The sequence below is a fragment of the Dermatophagoides pteronyssinus genome, unplaced genomic scaffold, assembly GCF_027571235.1.
Source record: "Dermatophagoides pteronyssinus isolate colony J.1.1.1.1 unplaced genomic scaffold, Derpt_VIB-CSIC_2022.12 sq0006, whole genome shotgun sequence".
Taxonomy (NCBI): Eukaryota; Metazoa; Arthropoda; class Arachnida; order Sarcoptiformes; family Pyroglyphidae; genus Dermatophagoides; species Dermatophagoides pteronyssinus.
Window position 1 is genome coordinate 1,948,455 of NW_027461530.1, and position 19,894 is coordinate 1,968,348.

General features: G+C 30.3%; 6 protein-coding genes across 6 annotated transcripts; 2 read left to right on the plus strand and 4 right to left on the minus strand.

Annotated features, from left to right (window-relative positions):
* The first annotated feature begins 201 nt into the window (after positions 1 to 201).
* On the plus strand, positions 202 to 1,470 carry LOC113796013 (DENN domain-containing protein 10-like). The gene is made up of 2 exons (XM_027346257.2): positions 202 to 433; positions 508 to 1,470. The coding sequence occupies exons 1-2, from the start codon at positions 202 to 204 to the stop codon at positions 1,446 to 1,448; spliced, it is 1,173 nt and encodes a 390-aa protein (XP_027202058.2). The 3' UTR covers positions 1,449 to 1,470.
* Positions 1,457 to 4,230, minus strand: LOC113795966 (uncharacterized). Its single transcript, XM_027346208.2, has 2 exons — positions 1,892 to 4,230; positions 1,457 to 1,820 (listed from the first exon to the last, which is right to left on the minus strand). The coding sequence occupies exons 1-2, from the start codon at positions 4,228 to 4,230 to the stop codon at positions 1,496 to 1,498; spliced, it is 2,664 nt and encodes an 887-aa protein (XP_027202009.2). The 3' UTR covers positions 1,457 to 1,495.
* A 139-nt stretch (positions 4,231 to 4,369) lies between these two features.
* On the minus strand, positions 4,370 to 5,072 carry LOC113790123 (putative RNA 2'-phosphotransferase). The gene has a single exon (XM_027339744.2). The coding sequence runs from the start codon at positions 4,992 to 4,994 to the stop codon at positions 4,422 to 4,424; it is 573 nt and encodes a 190-aa protein (XP_027195545.2). The 5' UTR covers positions 4,995 to 5,072; the 3' UTR covers positions 4,370 to 4,421.
* Positions 5,073 to 6,481: 1,409 nt separating this feature from the next.
* On the plus strand, positions 6,482 to 17,748 carry wb (wing blister). Its single transcript, XM_027339746.2, has 10 exons — positions 6,482 to 6,770; positions 7,794 to 7,911; positions 7,989 to 8,397; positions 8,456 to 8,641; positions 8,734 to 11,059; positions 11,124 to 15,058; positions 15,124 to 15,382; positions 15,446 to 16,194; positions 16,265 to 16,514; positions 16,573 to 17,748. The coding sequence occupies exons 1-10, from the start codon at positions 6,497 to 6,499 to the stop codon at positions 16,806 to 16,808; spliced, it is 8,742 nt and encodes a 2,913-aa protein (XP_027195547.2). The 5' UTR covers positions 6,482 to 6,496; the 3' UTR covers positions 16,809 to 17,748.
* Positions 17,156 to 17,980, minus strand: LOC113790125 (heat shock protein Hsp-16.1/Hsp-16.11-like). The gene has a single exon (XM_027339747.2). It carries the CDS (start codon positions 17,789 to 17,791, stop codon positions 17,330 to 17,332), a length of 462 nt encoding a protein of 153 aa, XP_027195548.1. The 5' UTR covers positions 17,792 to 17,980; the 3' UTR covers positions 17,156 to 17,329.
* Positions 17,981 to 18,864: 884 nt separating this feature from the next.
* LOC113790128 (heat shock protein Hsp-16.48/Hsp-16.49-like) lies at positions 18,865 to 19,714 on the minus strand. Its single transcript, XM_027339750.2, has one exon. It carries the CDS (start codon positions 19,544 to 19,546, stop codon positions 19,073 to 19,075), a length of 474 nt encoding a protein of 157 aa, XP_027195551.2. The 5' UTR covers positions 19,547 to 19,714; the 3' UTR covers positions 18,865 to 19,072.
* Positions 19,715 to 19,894: the final 180 nt, after the last annotated feature.

Below are 19,894 nucleotides of genomic sequence, written 5' to 3' on the forward strand. Positions count from 1 at the left end.
AAAAAACAAATTAATGTAGCGAAATTTTCGGAAATTTATTGAAAATTCTGGCAGCGCATGATCCCCACAGAATATTCTGTTCGGACTCGAAATACACAAATTGATAAACAAATGAATATTTGATGAATTTCATGTTTTGGTTTGATTTTTTTTTTGAATCAATCAGTCAACAGAAAACAAACAAAACAAAAAAAATAAACAATGTTAAAATCATATAAAACATTATTGTCAATAAATTTGATTGAAGAACAAATTGATAATGATGTTGATGTTGATTTGATTGATGATATGATTGATATTAATAATAATAATCGATATTTATGGCGTTGGACATATCCATCGATTGATAATGATGTACGATTTTTTATTGAAAAACGTTTATCATTACAATCATCATCATCATTGCTGTCAACAATATTTACATATGATTATGGTATGTGTGACACAATGATGAAAATTGAAAAACAAAATTGAAATTTTCTTTCCACCAACAAAAAAAAACTTTAGGAAAATTTAGTTTCTTCAAAATACGTGAAAAATTCATCTATATTCTACAGAATTATCAACAACATTCAAAACGTTTTAGTTTAGTATTGTTAACCAGAGATTTTTATCCAAAATATTATCAAAAATTATTGAAAATATTTGCCAAAATATTTATTCAATCAAATGATTCGATTGCGGAATTATTAGATAAATATTTAACATTATTGATTACTGATCGTATTGAAATGATATTAACAGATCCGGAACGACAAATTGATTTTCATTTTCAACAACATAATGATGAATTTAATGAAAAAAATCAAAAATTACAATCAAAATTACGATCAATAATAAAAATGTTTTCATTAGATATAATTCTTATCTATACAGCATTATTATTGAAAAAAAGAATTATAATCTATGGTAATGATTCACAATTATTATTTGAATTTGCAATAACATTACCATTATTCATAAAACATCGACAAAATATTCTTAATGAAGAATTTATACCAAATGTTGATCTACAATGTCCGATACAGATTAATGATTTACGTTATCGTCAAAATTTTATTTCAACATTTAATGATCCACGTATTGAAGAACATGAAGATTTATATGATATTTACATTAATCTTGCTACAATCGAAATAACTATTTCACATCGAGCAAAAGAAATATTTATGATGACCAAAATGCATAAAGATGTTGCTATTACATTTGTTCGTATAGCTGAAAAACAAGATACAACCGATCAAGATGTTGTTGATGAAATTTCGAAAAAAACTAACGAATTATTGAATACCCTATACTCGTCGTCTGCAATGGATGATGATTATGATGATGATAATCAAAAGAAAATTATTATAAAAAAATCTAAATTAAAAGAAAAATTTTCATCACCAAATTTGCAGCAATTTTTTTTCAATCTTGCATTAGCTGAATCAATATCGATTATTTAATAAAACAAAAACAAAAATTTTATTTCTTTTCTTTTTTTTCTTTCTTTCTAAATTCTTATTATACGAATCTTATTATTCGATATTAACAAAATGGATGCTTTATTTGATGGAATTGAATAACCGGATGAAGAAAAAATGGTTATCACTTTACCTTGTGAATTGAAATTAAATCCATCGGTAAATACTTCATGTGCACGTATAATAAAATCGATAGCATTTTTTCTTAAAAAATTTTTCACTGCATTTTCACTAAATAAATATCCAGTACCACGTTTAAAATTTCGACAAAATCCTTTTTCATTATTATTAATGAATTTACGCTGATTTTCTGGTAATAATAATAATTCTTCATAATTGATTGGATCATTCCACCTTTGAGAAATGAATTTGAAAAAGATTAAAAAAAAAATTTGATTTTCAAATCAAAGAAAATGAAAACTTACATCATTTCCCATGCAGCACTATTCTGTTGAAATGGATTCGATAATGTTATTGGAATATCATTCAATTGTTGAATAGTTGTAACCGATACTGGAATACCACCATGAACACCAAATATACAATCATCAATAACGGCAGATAATGGCATACAATCAAAACAATCATTAATTAGATCCCAAATTTCAACATTTAAACGTTTTTGACAATCGGAAAAAAATGTAAATCGTCGTTGTACATCACGTATTTCATGATTACCACGTAACATAAAAAAATTATTCGGTGCCAATATTTTGAAACAGAATAAAAATATAATCACTTCAATACTATGATTACCACGATCAACATAATCACCTAAAAATAAATATCTTCCTGTATTTAAAAATGGTGAACATTTCCAAAAATATTGTGAATATGCAATTAAATCTTTAAAATTACCATGTAAATCACCAAATACATAACATGGTGATTTTATCTTTAAACAACGTTCTTCTTTAGCAAATATTTCCATTACAGTTTGTGCAATAATTCTTATTGTTTCCATCATTTCCATTTGTGTTGGAAAAAACCAATTTCTTAATAATTCTTCATGATTATTATTACTATTATTACTACTAGATGTTCGAAATATTTCTGTACCGAATAAAAATAATGATAAACGTTGTAAACGTACTAAAACATCAATGGTCAATAAATATATATCATCATCCGGTATATCAACAATAAATTCTAATGTTGATCGTTCGGAAAATGGTTCCAAACGTATTATATCACATATTTCACCATCCAATGATAAACAGATTACTTGATTGGAAAGTGCAAAACGATTTTTTGAACAATTCTCACATCGAATATTATTATTATTACCAATATAATAATTATTGATATTTAAATCTGTATAATATGGAAATGTTGATTGAAATGTTTGTCGATAACAAAATGTAATCGATGCATATGTTAATACATTGAATGGCATACGATATAATAATTGCCACATATGTGGTAATTTTGTATATGATTTTGATAAAACATTCATAATTTTTTCCAATTGTGTTATAGTTACAATATTGTTTGTCGAATATTTTTGCATCATATTGTTAATATAATCTTTACGACTTTTTTCTTCATTCATCCATGCCGGTATTAATGAACGATCATAAAGAAATGAATCAAGTTTTTCATAATAATCTTTAAATAAATTATACAATTCTTCATTATTTAATTGATTATCATTATCAAGATCATAATAATTAAATAATGATTGAAATCTTTTTTCATTCCAATATGGACTACGATGATTTAAATCATTATCATCTAACATTAATATAATACCAATGATTAATTGTTGAAAATCAATGGCAAAATTATTATTACGATCAAATGATCTATACATCATACGTAATTCATTTGGTGTAAAATGATTCAATATGGATAATTTGAATGAAAAACTAATGAATGCTGGAAATGACATTGTCTGTGATGGATAACAATGTACAAGATATTCATTATAGATTGATTTTCTTTCCAATTCTGTCCAATCGATTACCGAATCAATTAATTCATTGATATTTTTATCATCAAATAGTAGAATATCTTCGAATTGTAATTCTTTTAGAATATTACAAGGCTGTTTCTCTTGTTGTGAGTTATGGAGAATGTTGAACGGTTCTAAACCCCAGACAAGAATATTTTTTGACATTGGATCTAGAAGATTTTTCAGATCACTTTCATTTAGCCAACGAACTGTATCGCTATCAATACAGCATTTTTCTTTTTCATCCGTTTCGATAATTGTTTTGAAAATAAAACGAGTGAAAAATCGTTCAGTTTTTGGTTGTCGTATGCGCCATTCATCAATTAATTCAGGAGAAGAAAATTTTCCTTTTGGTAATGACATTGTATTTGATTCACAAAATTCATTGAAAATCTTTTCAAATGAATCAGTTACAATATTAAATCTGGTGATCGGCAAATAGTAACATTGATTCGGCATTTTTTGTAATGCAAGCCGTTTATGTTTACTACATTCGATTGCAATTAAACAACAATCATATATATCAACATTGTTTGAAATTTTCTGATCAAATGGAAAACTTGCTGCTATCGGTGATATTTGTTTAGATTTAATATCAGCATCTTCGATGCTTACAACAACAGTAATGCTGTCTTCGACTCCAAATCCAAGGCTTGTTGTACTTGGATATTCTGTTAATTTATCCGATAATGGATCTTCTTTTTGTTTTTGTTGCAATGGTGATGATGATGATGATGATGGCGATGATGATGTTGATGTTTTATAAATCAATGATGAATCATCACTATTAATTTTTTTATCATTTGACATTTCTCGTTCGATTACGAAACAAACAAATTTTATTGAAAAAATTTCGATTTAAATATTGCCAAAACAAATACTAATGAGCCATTTATTACAATTATAATTAAATTAACATTTATTCAATTTGGCAAAGATTTTTATTCAATTTTCTTTTTTTTTGAATTAATCGAATAGTAATGAGAATCCTTTTCTCCTCATCATCTTTTAATGGGTTTTATATATTTTGATGGAATAATATCCGGACACATTAGATAGCCATTTTTTGAACGAAAAAGTCTTATCTCTTCATTGATTGGACCGATTTCAAGTAAAGTGTTACGTTTTCCATCATATTTAACCAGATCTTTTTGTTCATATAAATGTACAAACTGACGAGCCATTGGTTTTAGACCTTCATTCAGAATATTGTTGATTAAATGTGAATTAGTAACATGATAAATATATTTAGATGATGATTTATTATCATTGTTTATATATGGTTCAAAAATATTTGCACGTAAAGGAAATGAATGTCCATTCAATGCACGGATATACAATTTACTCATATTCGGATCTTCATCACTTGATCGATATTCATATTCAAATCGTTTTTTTGTTGTCAAATCTTCTGCCATTTGAATCAATTGTTGTTCGTTGATTAATTCATGTTTATCATTTTGAATTATTCGATTCAAATCATTCAAACTAATAAATCCATAATCATCGACAATCGTTTCGATTCGGCTGTCATGACGAAGAAGATAGCTAATGTATTTGGAATTAATTGGCATCGTTTAAAGTCGATAGTTAAAAAATGATCAATCTTAAAACATTGAAATGATGCAATCATTTTTGGAAAATGTTACAAAAACAAAAAAGTACGAGGAAAACAATTGCCATCTATTGAGTGAATCATAAAACTATCGAAAAAGATCAAAAGATTTCCATTTCCATGTCCAAAAAATCATTTCATTATTATAATTAGTTCTATCGATAAATATCGATCAAATGTTCATATTTAGCCATATTGTTGTTGTTTGTCCGAGAAAAGAGGAATACTTTTTTTTTCATTACCATTGTAATTCAATCAGCAAAAAAAAATGTTGATAATTAACCATAGCTTATCAACAACAACAACAAGTGTAAACAAAATAATCTTGTTGGACCTCATCATTCGTAAATGTTCATATTCTATTCGACGATATGGTTCGTTTGTAATTTGTTTTTTGAAAAATTTTATATCATCAAAACAAAATGACCAAATGTGTTTGTATGTATACTTTGTAACTTGTAGTAAGTGAATATGGCGGCCAAAAAGAACTAATATCAAACACGAGAGATAGAGAGAAAAAGTAGAAATTTCATTCCAAATTAAGCGAGGATATCAAACAAAATTTTCATGATTGAAAACTTTTGTTGCTTTTGGAAATCTTAATATATTTTTGGAAAAATCTACCCACGCGATTAAGACTTTATATGGCATTATTATTCATATTGAAATTAAACTGCCACCACCTTGTTTTGTTTCCATTTACAGTATTAAAAAAAATAATATTTGAAACCTGAACTGAGATTTCTTTGAATTATAATAATCCTCATCATCATCATCGTTAGTGTGTTGTGAATGGCACAATTTTTTTTTTCCTATACAGAATTTCAAATTAAGGTAAGATTTTTGTTTTATATATCCACAGAATTCTGTAATTTGAATTCTTTTATTGTTTATACAATGTTTCTCTTTTCAAATGAAAAAACTTTGAAAATGTTTATCATTGAAATTTGTTATTCTTTTGACCATCTGAAAACATCAACAAACATCATTTTGCCGATCATTTTGATGATCGAATTGATGATTGAATGTGATTTATAAAGAATGCAGTTCAAATTCTCAACAGATGAAAGATTCTAAAAGTTTATATTTTCAACGATAAACAATGATTTTTTGTATATAATACGATTTGATCGTAAATAGTTTTTTTTTGAACAACCCCAAAATATCAACTTGAATGATGACCCTACCCGAATATATATTCTAAGATCACCAAAATTATTTACATATGATTTTGTTTTTATTTTCTCTCATTCTCTTTCTCTCTATTGATGACCAGTTTAATCAACAGTCACAAGCAATTAACAACAAACGAAATTCTGGCATCTGTTTTCAATCCAATTCGATTCATACATAAACAGAACATTTTGAATGTTATTCGTGGTCAGAATATTTGATCAACAAAACTAAATAATCATTGTTGATGTTTTGATTCATTTAATGTGTTAAAAAATCCTTTCATCGATGATAAAATCAATCCTTTATTGGTCATTTATATTGACCATCATCCACATCAACATTGACAATCAATCACTAGTATCATCATTATCATTATATGATAATACAAATGAATGGCGTGGTCGTATTATAACACATGATACCTATTCATCACCACATCAATATTCACGTTATCATCGATTTGAAAATAATGATTTAGAAAATGAAATCGAATTCATTGGTTCATCAACATCATCTGAATCAAATCGACGATCACCCGGTAATACAACAGCAAAAAAAGGTAAAATCCTTTTTCATATAGTTTTTCAAGAAAAACTTTAACATTACTGATATTCAATCAGCATCTGTTAGCATTTTTAAGTTTTATATCGCGAATTATTTTCTAATTTTATTTTGATCAATCAATCAATCAATCAATCAATCAATGTAGATTTTGTGCATCTGATTTTTAATATGAAAATCTTTTCGTTTAATGCTTTTAAAGAATTTTTCTTTGATTAGAAATTAGAAATTTTTCCAATTTATTGTATGCCTAATAAATCATGAAAACTATCAAATTCTGCTTTGATTGCATTTTTTTTTTCTTCTTTTAATTTTACAAAAAAAAAAAAAAATGTTTATATTTGTAAACATTTGAACAAGAACTAAGCCAACAACAACTAAAAAAAATCTAAAAAATATTACAACGACAATATTCGGGTAGTGATTTTTTCTTTCTTTTCAAAAAAATCAAAATCGATTGATATAACCGACATTTGAAAAAATGCTACATAAAACATGGAAATGAACACAACTGCAGTTCACACATTTGTATATCTCATAAAGCTACTTGTTAGTTAACATGATTTGATAAAAAATATTAATCAAAATCAAAATCATCAATGAGAAAAATCAATCAATATTTCGGCTAACAGACTAACCTAAATTTATTCATTTCTGGTTAGATTATTATCATCATTGACAAACTCTAGTATTTTAGTAATCATGGTGAAAAACATTATTCAACATTATCGTCATATATTTATAACAATCATTTTATCATTATCATTATTATCTACAATTGTTTTAATGAATCAATTAAAATATAAATTAAAACAAAATCAATATTTTTATCCACCAAAAAATCCCTATTCAATTTACGATAATAATAATAATCATTTTGGAATCTATGATCGTTATATTCCCTATGATTATAATCTGCCTGAATACATAGGTTTTTTTTTATAACTTGTTTTCGATGAAAAACTAAAAAATTAATCATTTTTTTACATTCATTTTTTCATTTACCCACCTCCCACCACAGAACATGTTCAAGGATTATATCCAAACATAATAAATTTAGCTGTTGATGCTATTATTTCGGTGAATGCAACTTGTGGTGAAACTGGTCCAGAATATTATTGTCTTTTAGTTTCACATAAGTAAATTTTTTTTAAAATTTTTATAAAAAATTATAATTTTTTTTTTTTTTTTTTTTTTTGATTGATTGATTTAAAAGCATAAATAGTACCGATTGTAATGTTTGTGATGCATCAAATCCAGATTATTCAAAACGACATCCGATTAAAAATGCAATCGATGGTACGGAAAATTGGTGGCAAAGTCCAAGTTTAAAAAATGGAAAACGTTATGAATGGATTACCATAAACATTAATCTACGACAAGTATATGAAATTGCCTATGTAATCATAAAATCGGCTATTTCTCCATTACCATCAAATTGGATTTTAGAACGATCAATCGATGGAATTAATTATTATCCATGGCAATATTTTGCACAAACTGATACTGAATGTTGGGAACGATATCGTGTTCGACCATCGATTGGAAAATTACGTTATCGTACGGATGATGAAGTTATTTGTACATCAATGTATTCGAAAAATAATGTTATCGCACATGAAGAGGTAATTTTATTCTTTTTCAATTATTACAACAAACAAAAAAAAATCATTAAATTTTTAGATTGATATTTCATTGATTAATGGAAGACCTGGAGTCGAAACACCTGATGGAATCAGTCCAACATTAAGAGAATTTATCAAAGCACAACATATTCGTATTCGAATGCAAAAAATTCGTACATTGAAAGGAAATTATTTCTATGATCCTAATGATATTGATAAAAGTGATAGCACATTAACTAATCGAGTATGTATTATCAACAACAACAAAAAATGAAGATAATGTTTATTTTTTTTCTCACATCAACAAATCTATATCTTTATCTTTATCTTTATTAGCTTTTCTATTCGATCAAAGACATATCGATTGGTGGTATGTGTAGTTGTAATGGACATGCTAAAGAATGTCAAGCACCTGATATGCCAAATGCAGTAGCCATACCAAATAGAGGATTAACAATACATCCATTACCTAAATGTAATTGTCAACATAATACATGTGGCCGATCATGTGAAACATGTTGTCCAATGTTTAATCAGAAAAAATGGCGTCCAGGCACGAAACGTGATGGTTTCCCTTGTGAAGAATGTCAATGCCATGGACATGCTGATGAATGTTATTATGATCAAACTGTTGCCGATAAAAAATTAAGTATCAACAAAGAAGGTAACTATGAAGGTGGAGGTGTTTGTGTTCGTTGTAAACATCATACGACCGGTATTAATTGTGAACAATGTGAAGATGGATATTATCGACCCGAAGATATTGAAATCGAAAATGAACGACCATGTCAACGATGTCAATGTAATGGACCGGGAATGAACAAACTTTGTGTTAAAGATGATAGTCATCAGATTGAAGGTCGACATCCGGGCGATTGTCTTTGCCGCGAAGGTTTCGAAGGTCCACGTTGCGATCGTTGCGCGCAAGGTTATCGAAATTATCCTCGATGTGAACAATGTACTTGTGTTAATGCTGGTATTATAAACTCTAAAGTTTGTGATGGAAATTGTATATGCAAACCGAATGTTATTGGCCACAGATGTAACAAATGTAAAGAAGGATATTATAATCTGGCTGCTGATAATCCTGATGGTTGTTCGCAATGTTATTGTTTTGGAGCAACGAACGTATGTAAACCAAGTGATTGGGGTATCGAAGTGATTAAAAGTACAGAACGATGGCGTGTTACCGATGTTCCCGGGTCGTTTAAATTGGAACCTGTTGTTGAAGATGGCCATTATGAAATTGCTGATGATTATATTCCTGACCGAGCACAAAATCTTTATTTCTGGGAAGCACCATCCGAATATCTTGGTCAAAATCTATATACATATGGTAATGCATTGAAATACATTGTCAGATATGTAATTGTACGTGGTGATACTTCGGGTGTTTATACCGACGAACCTGATGTTATTCTTGAAGGTGGACCAGATAGTTCTCGTTATGGTTTTCGTTGGCAAAAACGACCAGAAGATTCAGATGAAGATGAATTCAATTCAACTATTATATTACCATTACGTGAACAGAATTGGTTTCGTGTTGATGATAATGGGCGAGAAATACCAGATTCACAACCATCACGTCAAGATTTTGCACTTCTTTTGAATGATTTGAAACGTTTATTAATACGAGCTAAATATCATACTGATCAAGTATCTGGTGGACTTTATCAAACTGATCTGGAAAAAGCATCCAATTCATCAGCCAGTATTAAGAAAGCTGTTGGTACAGAACAATGTGATTGTCCACCAGGATATGCTGGTCTTTCATGTGAATATTGTGAACCTGGATATCGACGTGTTAACAATGTATTGGTGAATGGAGTATGCGAAAAATGTAACTGTAACAATCATGCTGAATCATGTGATCCATATACAGGTGTATGTTCAGAATGTCTTCATAATACGACCGGACCAACTTGTGGTGAATGTAAACCAGGATTTTATGGTGATGCTACTCGCGTTCGTGAAGATGATTGCAAACCATGTGCTTGTCCATTATTGATTCCATCGAATAATTTTTCACCAACATGTCGACTAGAATCATCAGCCAAATATGGTTATATATGTTTAGAATGTCCAGAAGGTTATACTGGTGAAAGATGTGAACTTTGTGCAAATGGTTATTTTGGTAATCCATTGATTCCGGGTGGATTCTGTGCTCCATGTGATTGTGGTCCAAATGCTAATACTACTGTTGAAGGATATTGTGATCGTTTAACTGGTCAATGTAAATATTGTTTGGAAAATTTTGGCGGTTGGAAATGTGATGAATGTTTACCTGATCATTGGGGTAATGCTGCTATCGGTGATTGTAAAGCATGTAATTGTGACATACAAGGATCTGTTAGTACACAATGTAATCCTACAACTGGACAATGTGAATGTAAACCTAATTATACTGGAGTTCGTTGTGATCATTGTGCACCTGGTTATGGTAACATCGAATTAGGATGTATTTCATGTAATTGTAATATGACCGGATCGATGGATCAATTTTGTGATGAAGTAACTGGACAATGTCATTGTAAACAAGGTGTATTTGGACAACATTGTGACAAATGTTTGGAAGGTCATTTTGGTTTTTCCAATAATGGCTGTGAATGGTGTAATTGTAATAAACTTGGATCAGAAGGACCAGATTGTGATGAATTTACAGGTATTTTGAATAATTAATAATAATAATAACCGCTAAAAATTAAACAATTTTCATTTCGAAATAGGCCAATGTATTTGTAAACCATTTGTAATTGGACGAGATTGTAGCCGTTGTGAACCTGGATTTTGGAATTTAGTATCAAATAAAGGATGTGAACCATGCAATTGTAACATAACCGGTTCATATAGCAATGTTTGTAATGAAATGACTGGTCAATGTGAATGTAAACCTGGTGTTGGTGGTCTACATTGTGATCAATGTTTACCTGGTTATTATGGATTTGGACCTAATGGATGTGCAGCTTGTGAACCATGTACAGCACCTGGTCATATTTGTGATTCTAAAACTGGAAAATGTGTTTGTCCACCAAATACTGCCGGTCCAACTTGTAATGATTGTGCTCCAGGAACTTGGGGTTTTGATGTTCTTGCCGGTTGTCAAACTTGTGATTGTAATCTTCAAGGATCAGTAAATAATGAATGTAATCACAAAACCGGTGAATGTGTATGTTTGGATGGTTTTGAAGGAATGCATTGTGAAAAATGTAAATTTGGCTATTATCGTTTTCCGAATTGTCGCCGTTGTGATTGTCATGAACCAGGAACAGATCCATCATCTTGTCGTGAAGATGGATTATGTCAATGTGATGAAAGTGGACAATGTCCTTGTAAACAAAATGTAGCAGGCAGAAGATGTGATGTATGTAAGGAAGGTACATTTGGTTTGGCTGCTGATAATCCATTAGGATGTTTTCAATGTTTTTGTTTTGGAAAATCTGGCCAATGTGATCAATCCAGAATGGTTTGGACTGAACATAATTATCCACAACGTGAAGCATATTTTGTTATTGGTTCGACAGAAATTCGTTCAGTACTTGGTTTTAAAGTTATACCACCAGATACATCATCGGTTGGTGTGAAAAATTTTGGCGAACTACAACAATCATTTTATTGGTCAATGCCAACGGAAATGTTAAATGATCAGGTGGCTACCTATAATGGTCTTATACGATTTCGAACCTATGGTAGAGGTGGTGGAAAATTGAATGAAGTTTTACGAAAACGTTTTCCATTAGTAGTATTGCAAGGTAATCATCGAATCATTCTTTATCATTATGGACCTGAACAATTATCACCAACTGGTTTATATCGTGTTCGATTACATGAAACTGAATGGACATTGGCTGATAATCCGGAATATCCTGTTACACGTGATGTTCTTATGGTTGCTTTGCAAAAAGTTCAACATATTTTAATTCGTGCCAGTGATTTGATCGAAGCAAATTTTGTACGTATTAGTGATGTTTCGGTTGATGTTGCTACACTTGGAGGATTTTCTTCAAAATTAGCTGCAGGTATTGAACAATGTCAATGTCCACCGCAATATGCTGAAGCATCTTGTCAAGATCCAAATATTGGTTATTGTCGTAAACGTAAACAAAATTATCTGGATTCGAAAGATATTCTTGATTTGGTTGGATGGGCTGAACCATGTAATTGTCATAATTATAGTAGAATTTGTGATAAAGAAACTTGTGAATGTTTAAATTGTGAAGCATTTACAGGTGGACCATATTGTAATCAATGTATTCGTGGTTATTATGGTGATCCAACAAGAGCTATTCCTTGTCGTAAATGTGCCTGTCCAACATTGGTTAATTCTTTCAGTGAAACTTGTGAATTATTACCGGGTTCGAATTCTGAATATGTTTGTACTGATTGTCAAATTGGCTATACTGGAAGACATTGTGAACAATGTGCTGATGGTTATTGGGGTGATCCAATGGCACCGGATGGTAAATGTGTACCATGTAATTGTTCACCAATCGGATCATTAAGTAACATTTGCGATAAACGAACTGGACAATGTCCTTGTAAAGAAGGCATAACCGGACATGATTGTGGTAATTGTCCACCAAGACATGTTGTCACTGATACTGGATGTCTTAATTGTGATGATGATTGTACAGGAACATTATTGGATGATATCGAATTTTTACAATCAATCCTACAGGAAGCTAATCTGACAGATGTTGAAAATCTACCATGGACTCGTTTGATGTATTTGACAAAAAAATTTAACATTACAAATTCACGAATGAATCAATTCAAAGAACGAGTAATGAATGGTAAAAAAATGGTTCGAGATTTTACTGTTGATTTTGATTTGGAAACTTTGGCCAATTTGCTCAACCTAGAAGCAAAAGATCTTTCACGTAAAGCTCCTTATGAAGCTGAAAAAGCTAGAGATACTGTAAACAGAGCACAAGATATGAAAGATAGAATTAGTGATCTTTGGGAAAAGATACAAAATATTATCAATCAATTGAAACATCATCTGGTAGATTCTACTGATCCATATGGAACGGCAGCTGATCGAATGTATGAAGAAGCTGTAAGAATTTTACAAGAATTACGTATGACAGATTTTTCACCAGATAATCGAAAAGGTGATATTGAACTAAAAAAAGCTCAATATTTACTTGAACGTGTATTATTGTTGTTAACTGAACGTGGTGATACACGACCAATGCAAGATCGTATTAGTAAATTATTACGATTACTTAATGAAATTTACGAAATGATCAATCGAAAAGTTTATCCCGAAACAAGAGAAGCACAACGTATTGTTAATTCAATACGGCCTTTGTTACAGGCTATTTTTGATGCTCGAGATAATGCCGTACAGAATGGTGAAGCTGCACATATTGCATTGAATGAAGCTAGAGAATTATTAGATCTAATACATCGTGAATTGTTTGATACAAAAATCAAATTCAATGATTTAGCCGATCTGATTGGACAAATGAATGAATTAACTGATGAAATTGAAAAACGTAGAAGTATTCTGGCTAGATTGAATCCAGAATATGAAGAAAAATATGTAAAACCATGTGAAGATCATGCAGCTGAATTGATGCGTCGTGTAAATGAATTAGGTCGATTGTTTAATCAGACCAGAAACGTCGCTGGATCACCGTTACAAGCTGCGAATGTTTATGAAAATATTGTTAAAGCTTTGACTGAAGCTGAAGAAGCCGTAGCTAATGCTAGAGCAGCAGCCGAAAAAGCTTTTTATGAAGCAAATCCGGATGATGATGATTCTTTATTACAAAAAGCTATTGAAGCACGAAAACGAAGTGAAGAATTGCTTAAAGAAGCTGATGATCTTAATAAACGTCTTCGTGATTTGCAATATGAAATTGCACAAAAACAACGAATGTTGGCTGAAATCGAAGCAATGATTGATGCTGCCAGACAGGATTTAGATTGGATTAATAAAAGTCTTGATCAATTACCACGTGGACTTGGTAATGAAGTTCGATTAATTAATGATCGTTTACAATCATTATTGGATAATTTGGCCAACAGTCATAAACGATTAGATGAAATGATGATACGAATCTTTACACTTGAACAAGATTTAGAAAAATTAAGTTCAGGACCAAAAGCAGATTTGGATGATATAAAACGTGATATTACTCAATCATTGAATCTATTGAAACGTTTGAAAGAAGAAATTGTTAAAATTGAATCCAAAGGACCTGGTCTTCAACGACATCAACAACAATTTGATTTAAATCTGGATGAATTGAAAGCAAAGATAAAATTAGCTAGACAAAAAGCTGCCAGTATACGTGTATCATTGGGTGCCGATCGTGAAGGTGTCTGTATTCGTACATATGAACCGGATATTGAACCATCATTTACAAATAATATTGTCATGTATTATGCTATTAAACATGAACATATACGTGATAGTTTACTTTTGTATCTTGGTGCACGTGAAAGTCAAGGATATAATAATGATTTTATGTCAATAGAAATGGTTAATAGACAGATACGATTTATATGGAGTACTGGAAACAATGAACGAATGATAACACATCCATTGAATATACTTACTAATGATGCATCGTTAAGTAAAGATTCACATTGGTATAAGATAGAAGTAAAAAGATATGGATCCACTGCAAATCTTTCTGTTCTTTCTGTACCGGTAAGTGTTAAACTGATTAATTATCAACTGAACTTGAATTATTTGCATACATTTTTTTGAAATAGGGTGCAAGATTCCAGGATCCATTGGAAATGAGTGTTTCATCAAATTCAGAATCGAAACAAATGAATCTAGATCGAAATTCATATTTTTACATTGGTGGTTTACCAACGGAAATTCCACAGATTCCAAGACAATTACAATCACGATCATTTGGTGGATGTCTGTTCGAAGTATATCTTGATGGTAAACGTGTTGGTTTATGGAATTTTACCAGTAATATTGGTTGTGATGGCTGTATGGAAGGTGCAACCGAACCGATTGGTAAGTGAGAATCAGTTCAGAAAATATAATTCTAATTCTCATATTCTTTATTTGAATCACTAGATCCAAACATGTATACCTTTTTCGATGAATTTGCTTATGGCAAGACTAGACAAATATCTAATTATAATAGAGATCGATATCTTGTTTCAATGCATTTCCGTACATTTGATGAAAATGCTTTGCTATTTTTTACATCTAATCCTCGAACTCGTGATTATGTTGCAATCTATTTGAAAGATGGACATGTTCATTATGAATGTCATTTTGGTTCTGGTATTGGACGACCAGGTTTATTACAATCAATTGTGACTGATGAAAAACTTAATACTGGAAAATGGGTTAATCTAAGAGCCGAACGAGAAAGAGATGAAGCTGTATTGGAATTTGTAATGGATTCACAAAAGAAAAATTATGAAAAAACATTACAATCAAGTGGAAGATCAACTGATTTAGATCTAGCTGGATCAGATGTTTATTTTGGTGGTGTAACGCCAAATTTTACATTGATAAGCGATTTAGAATATCCAAATGTTGTATTCCGTTCATTTGTTGGCTGTATGAATTCACCACAAATCGAAGCCGTGCCTATCAATTTCCAACGTATACAATCATTCGGCATTGAACCTGGTTGTATGGAGAAACCGATTCGAGTGGCAAGTTTCTTCGGTGAAGGATATCTTGAATTGGATGGTCAACCATTAACCGATCATGCGGAATTTAGTTTTACATTCAAAACACCTAGACCGCATGGTGTTCTATTATTATCAACATTCGAAGGATTACCACGAAGTTATGAAAGAAAAGATGATGTAAGTTTTATTCATAAATCAATTATAATTTAATTTACAAAAAAAAACAACATCATTTTTTATTTCACAGCATTATTACTTTTTCTACATTTATAATGGAACTCTTGAAGTACGATTAAATGGTGGTGGTGGTGTAAGCAGCTATCGGTTTGATAATATGAATGTTTCCGATGGTAAATATCATACGGTCACTTGTATTAAAGATATGAGACGATTCCGTATTCTGATTGATGATGAACATGAAAGCACACAGTTACGTTTAGCTAAATCACGAGTGATTGAAGCACCCAAGAAAGGTGGCCTATTTATCGGTGGTACTCGTAAGTATTTTTTTCATCTGATTTGATCAAAATATTCATTCATTTTGTTTTGTTTTAGCGCCTGGATTCACTGTCATCAATAAAGGTTATTCATCCAATTTTTACGGTGTTATACGAGATATTGTGTTCAATTCGAAATTGATCTCGTTTAATAATCCTGCCAGTTTTAGAGGTGTTGGTATTGGTCATGAAGGTAGTTTTGAGATTATACATCCAACACCTTCAGAATCATACGATGACCTGCAACAATCTACCTGGCGAACTTCTAACCGTATTCGAGCTCCGATGTTTTAAAAAGAAAATGAAAGATTTTCTGAAAAAAAATCGAGCATAATTAAATAACCAAGGTTTATTTCAAAAATTATTAATTACCAAAAAATTTTTTTGATCGATTTCAAAATTATTCGATCAATGTTTTAAAACTTTTTAAATAAAATTTGTCCCGAAAATAAATCGAACGATTCATATGTTCCATTTTCATTATGCCAATATCCATAAACAATTTTCTTATTTGGATAAAAGGTGGTGCTGTTACAAAATCCTTGTTTCGGATCGGTTTGTCCGATTTTCAATTGATTATTGTATCATTTGTCGCATAATGATGGTAACCTTTTTCAAGAAAATTAACCAACGAACACAAATTATTAAAAGAAAATTATTTATTTATTCATTATATGTATAATAAGTATGTATTACAGAAAAAAAATCACTAGCATTTGCTAGTTTACAATGATCAAGAATGTTTAAAACTGAAATAGTAAATGAGATACCGATTCAAGAGAAAAAAGATTATCATTTGTTGTTTATATCAAAATTTATTTCTTTTGGTTGACCATTTCGATCGGTATGTTACGTCCTTTTTCATCGATTTCCATTTGTTTTTTCAACGGAGCTTCGATTCGAAGACGACCATCTTTATCAAGTTTACATTTCATTTGATCTTCGGCCACTTCTTTCGGAATGGAAATCATACGTTTAAATTCACGGAATTCATAATGTCCTTCGCCTTTCTTTTCTTGTTTGGCATTCACTTGCAATGTATTACCATCTAATTTTACATTGATACCATTTGGATCGAAATTACGTAGATCAAGATCAGCTTGAAATTTACCATTTTTGATCATCGATGATGGTTGAGCAACCATTTCGTCCAATGTAAGAAAACGATCCAATGCTGGCATTAACCATGATGATCGAGGACGATGATAAGAACAATATGGATTGATGGCAAACATGTCATCATCATCCCAATAAGAACTTCGTGGAATTGACAACATTTTCAAGAATTATACAATCAGGCAGTTGACAAATAAACACAACAACAAAAATATCGATTCGTACGGTAATTCGCGATGAAAATAATTTGGAAGAAGCGAGTTGAGATAATAGCGTTTTTTTGTTGAAATTCGTAGTATTCAAAAATCGTTTTATTTTGCTTTTCTGAAACTGATGCCTTGTTGGACAAATTGATCGCGTTTAAATACTGTTCAAACACTGTCATCGCGAGACTATGAAAAGCAAAGCGCATGCGCATATCGAATTCCAGTATTTTCCAGACCATTCAAACATTATTTGCTATGAATGGAGAATAATCTCGAATTTTCTATCAATTTCGGTTTCAGTTTCTAGTCAATTCGAACTTGTTTCGCGCATTTTCTAGAATTGTCCATTGCAAAAATATGATACTTTTATCAAACAAAACACCTTTATTTCGCAAAAAAATAATAATAATAAACAGGTACAAATCATAAATTATCACAAAAATTATTTTTTATTAATTTCTTCTTATTCTTCTTCAAAAAAATACAATCTTCAAAAGAATCTGAATAAAAATAAACAATTTTTCGGTTTTAATCATTTACACTTTACCTATGCATTTCTTCCCACTCATCAATGAAAACAAAAAAAAAAATTGTTGTTTGCTACAAAATGTATCTTTTTTTTTTGGTTTCAAATTGAATTTTCACAAAAGTCACAAACAAACATATTTTGTTTGTTTGTTACTATTAATATCATCATATCAAATTATCATCGTCAAAAACAACAACAAAAACAAAAATTTCTGTGAAAAACATTGATAAACAAAAAACAAAACAAAACAAAAACAAAATCGACCAACAAAATTCTCAACAACCAATCCATCCATTTGAGAAAAACAATTTTGTTTTTCTGTTGTTTTTTTTCAGCGAATGATATTCGAATGTTTTTTTTAGAAACAAGACTATAGATATGGTTCGATTTTTGTTTGTTTGTTTGTTTGTTGTTTGTCGCTTGGAGTGAATAAAAATAAAAATCAAGGTTAAAATTGACACAACAAAAAAAAAAACAAATTATCAACAAAGGTTATTGATTTCTTTTTTTTTAAAAAAAAGATCTTTTTATTGATTATAAATCAAAATCTGAGTGAAAAAAAGATATTTGATGAATACAGAATGTATATCACAAAGCCATTATAAAGATCATATAATAATCTACGAGATTATCAAAAATTTTTATGAGATAATGACAGAGAAAAAAAATGTTCAAGCCAATTCTTGCCATGTTACTGGAGAATTCCTTCATTTTTTAGCTTCTTTCTGTTGTTCAACAGCCGGTTTGTTTCGATTTACCATTTCAATCGGAATATTACGTTCACGAGATTCTTTCTGTTCGATTTGTTTCAATGGAGCTTCGAATCGAAGTACACCATCTTTATCCATTTTACATTTCAATTGATCAGCTTCAACATTATTCGGGACAGTAACATGTCGAACAAATTCACGATATTCATAATGGCCATCTCCTTTCTTTTCATGTTTAGCTTGAACTTGCAAATTGTTACCATCCAATTTTACTTGAACACTGTTCGGATCAAAATTTTGAACATCGAAATTTACCCGAAATTTTCCATCTTGACAGGATGGCATTTGGATATCGCTGTTCAATGTTGACAACCAATTACGGTTCTGCAAAGTTGATACCGGCCAATAAAAGATGTCATCATCCATAACATCGTTCAACATTCGGGAAATGTGTCGTGGAAGAGCCAACATTTTCAATAATCGTAATTGAACACGTAAAACAAATTAAATTCGAAAATTCGCAGTGAAAAATCGTTGAAGATCGCAGTAAGAAAAGTATTCGAGTTATTTTTTAGAAATTCGCTTTTTCGTTTTCAATATTCGATGGTTTGACAGTTCGAACCGGCTGCCTTTTTATACTATCAGTCGATTGTCAAACAGGATTGTTGTAGTGGCAAAATTAATGTAAATCAAAATATAAGTAGTAGTGGTCTTAATTGATAGCAAACACAGAGAAATGTTTCGAGAAAAATAGCTGAAATTGCTGGAAAAATCTAGAAAATTCTCATTATTTCCAGAAACTTTTGGAACTTTTGAGAA

What these genes read in the sequence shown, in the direction of transcription:
- LOC113796013 (XM_027346257.2), top strand. Translation starts at nt 202, where the DNA reads ATGTTAAAATCATATAAAACATTATTGTCAATAAATTTGATTGAAGAA. An exon ending in AATATTTACATATGATTATG is followed by an intron (nt 434 to 507) that starts GTATGTGTGACA and finishes AAAAAACTTTAG; the next exon opens with GAAAATTTAGTTTCTTCAAA.
- LOC113795966 (XM_027346208.2), bottom strand. Translation starts at nt 4,230, where the DNA reads ATGTCAAATGATAAAAAAATTAATAGTGATGATTCATCATTGATTTAT. An exon ending in AGTGCTGCATGGGAAATGAT is followed by an intron (nt 1,821 to 1,891) that starts GTAAGTTTTCAT and finishes CATTTCTCAAAG; the next exon opens with GTGGAATGATCCAATCAATT.
- LOC113790123 (XM_027339744.2), bottom strand. Translation starts at nt 4,994, where the DNA reads ATGCCAATTAATTCCAAATACATTAGCTATCTTCTTCGTCATGACAGC.
- wb (XM_027339746.2), top strand. Translation starts at nt 6,497, where the DNA reads ATGATAAAATCAATCCTTTATTGGTCATTTATATTGACCATCATCCAC. An exon ending in ATGTTATCGCACATGAAGAG is followed by an intron (nt 8,398 to 8,455) that starts GTAATTTTATTC and finishes TTAAATTTTTAG; the next exon opens with ATTGATATTTCATTGATTAA. An exon ending in AGGTGCAACCGAACCGATTG is followed by an intron (nt 15,383 to 15,445) that starts GTAAGTGAGAAT and finishes TTGAATCACTAG; the next exon opens with ATCCAAACATGTATACCTTT.
- LOC113790125 (XM_027339747.2), bottom strand. Translation starts at nt 17,791, where the DNA reads ATGTTGTCAATTCCACGAAGTTCTTATTGGGATGATGATGACATGTTT.
- LOC113790128 (XM_027339750.2), bottom strand. Translation starts at nt 19,546, where the DNA reads ATGTTGGCTCTTCCACGACACATTTCCCGAATGTTGAACGATGTTATG.